The sequence below is a fragment of the Penaeus japonicus genome, unplaced genomic scaffold (genome assembly GCF_977035675.1).
Source record: "Penaeus japonicus unplaced genomic scaffold, GWHDUDI00000001_assembly GWHDUDI00000038, whole genome shotgun sequence".
In the NCBI taxonomy this organism is placed as follows: Eukaryota; Metazoa; Arthropoda; class Malacostraca; order Decapoda; family Penaeidae; genus Penaeus; species Penaeus japonicus.
Genome location: NW_028234440.1, coordinates 6,489,613 through 6,491,157, shown reverse-complemented (window position 1 = coordinate 6,491,157; position 1,545 = coordinate 6,489,613). Strand labels below are relative to the sequence as shown.

Below are 1,545 nucleotides of genomic sequence, written 5' to 3'. Positions count from 1 at the left end.
ATATATAATCATTTTATATTTTTATAAGGACAGAAATACCCACTATAAACAAAATAACCCTCCCCCTCAATCTCTTTCTCTTTCTCTTTCGATATTTTATTCATGAAATGATCAAATATTTGTAAAAGTACCTAAAAGAATTTATATTCATTCGGGTTTATCCATTCCTTTGTTCATTTACTTATTCATTTATCTACATATTCGAGCATCACTTTATCCAATCATTCTTCAGGTTTACGTACTCACTTATCTATTATGTAACTTTTTTTTCTACTACAAGCTATTTTTCATTTCCAGTTGAATTCTTTACGAATCTTTTGCTTTAACATTTTATACATCGAAGGTTGTCTTTTATGAATTAGACTTCTGGTTAAAGAATGAGAGTAAGATGTACCTTGTAACTTGTTTCAGAAGAATTATTGATAGTTTTAACACACACACACACACATAGATAGACAGACAAAAATATAAACAAAGAGATGTAGAATTTAAATGGTTTTCGTTATGACAACGAATGATATCCGGAATTCCAGGTGAAAGCATGTACAAATACAAACAAGCAAATAAAAAAAAAGTATACAAAAAATTAACCTAAAAGTGAAGTTATCATTTTCAGCTGTCATTATTATCATTATCACCATAAATATAATCATCATTAGCATCATTGTTATTACTCCTGTTGTGAATATGAGCCAACATCGACAATGACCGGATGAAAACGCTAAACATACATAAGATAAAGGAATAATAAGCAGTATATAATGTTCATTAACAACGTGGTTTCGTGAGAACATTTTGGATACTTTTGAACATCACCTTCGTAGTTTCACATTTCAACACGCAAAGAACATGTTGAGTGAGATGACAATGACGTTATGATTGACTATTGCAACATGGCATATGATTGTTCATTATACTAAATATCAGTCAGATCAGTGAAATATGATTGCGTAGTTAATTCCTACCATCAGGTCAGTTCAGGCTAATGTCGTCAAGCCCTCATGTGTGACCCATCCCGTTTCAGCAGTTCAGCGGTGGCTCATCTGATAATAAATGTATGCTAACTTTGGGGACCGGTTTGCCTTCGTGCTGTCCAGCCTCCAGGAAATAGCTGACGGGCATGACCTCTTGACCTGCCTGGTGGTCGAAAATAGCCATTTTGCGATCAAAAGTCTACGGAAATCACATGAAGATTTGAGATATGTCTGTAATATTAGTACGCATCGTGACCTCATATGGAGAGGTTGTATGGTGCCCGTGCTCCGTTACTATTCCTAATACACGGAACTCTAGTGCCATATACGAGGAGCTCGAATAAGGTGTAAAGTGTGCACGAATGTTGGGCGCTCTTGTCCAGCCAAAGCGCTTGTCCACGAATCTAGTGATGTGAAATGAGTAGAGGTATGTACTGTTGGCTATGGGTTTTGATGGGATTTATCCTGCGAGTGCGAGTACAGCTATAGAGACCGTTAGAAGACTGAGCTTGCCCTGTTGTGCCTACCCTGAACCATAATTCAACCTCGGTGGTCACGCAGCGAGGCGAGC

General features: G+C 36.8%; 1 protein-coding gene across 1 annotated transcript in view; it reads right to left on the bottom strand.

Moving 5' to 3' along the window:
• The window catches only part of LOC147467054 (uncharacterized), a 19,068-nt gene extending 17,910 nt beyond the window's left edge, over positions 1-1,158 (bottom strand). The window contains exon 1 of the mRNA XM_086532995.1: positions 1,083-1,158. Within this exon, the coding sequence (XP_086389121.1) occupies positions 1,083-1,158 (76 nt within the window). The remainder of the gene's footprint in view (positions 1-1,082) is intronic.
• Between the last annotated feature and the right edge of the window lie 387 nt (positions 1,159-1,545).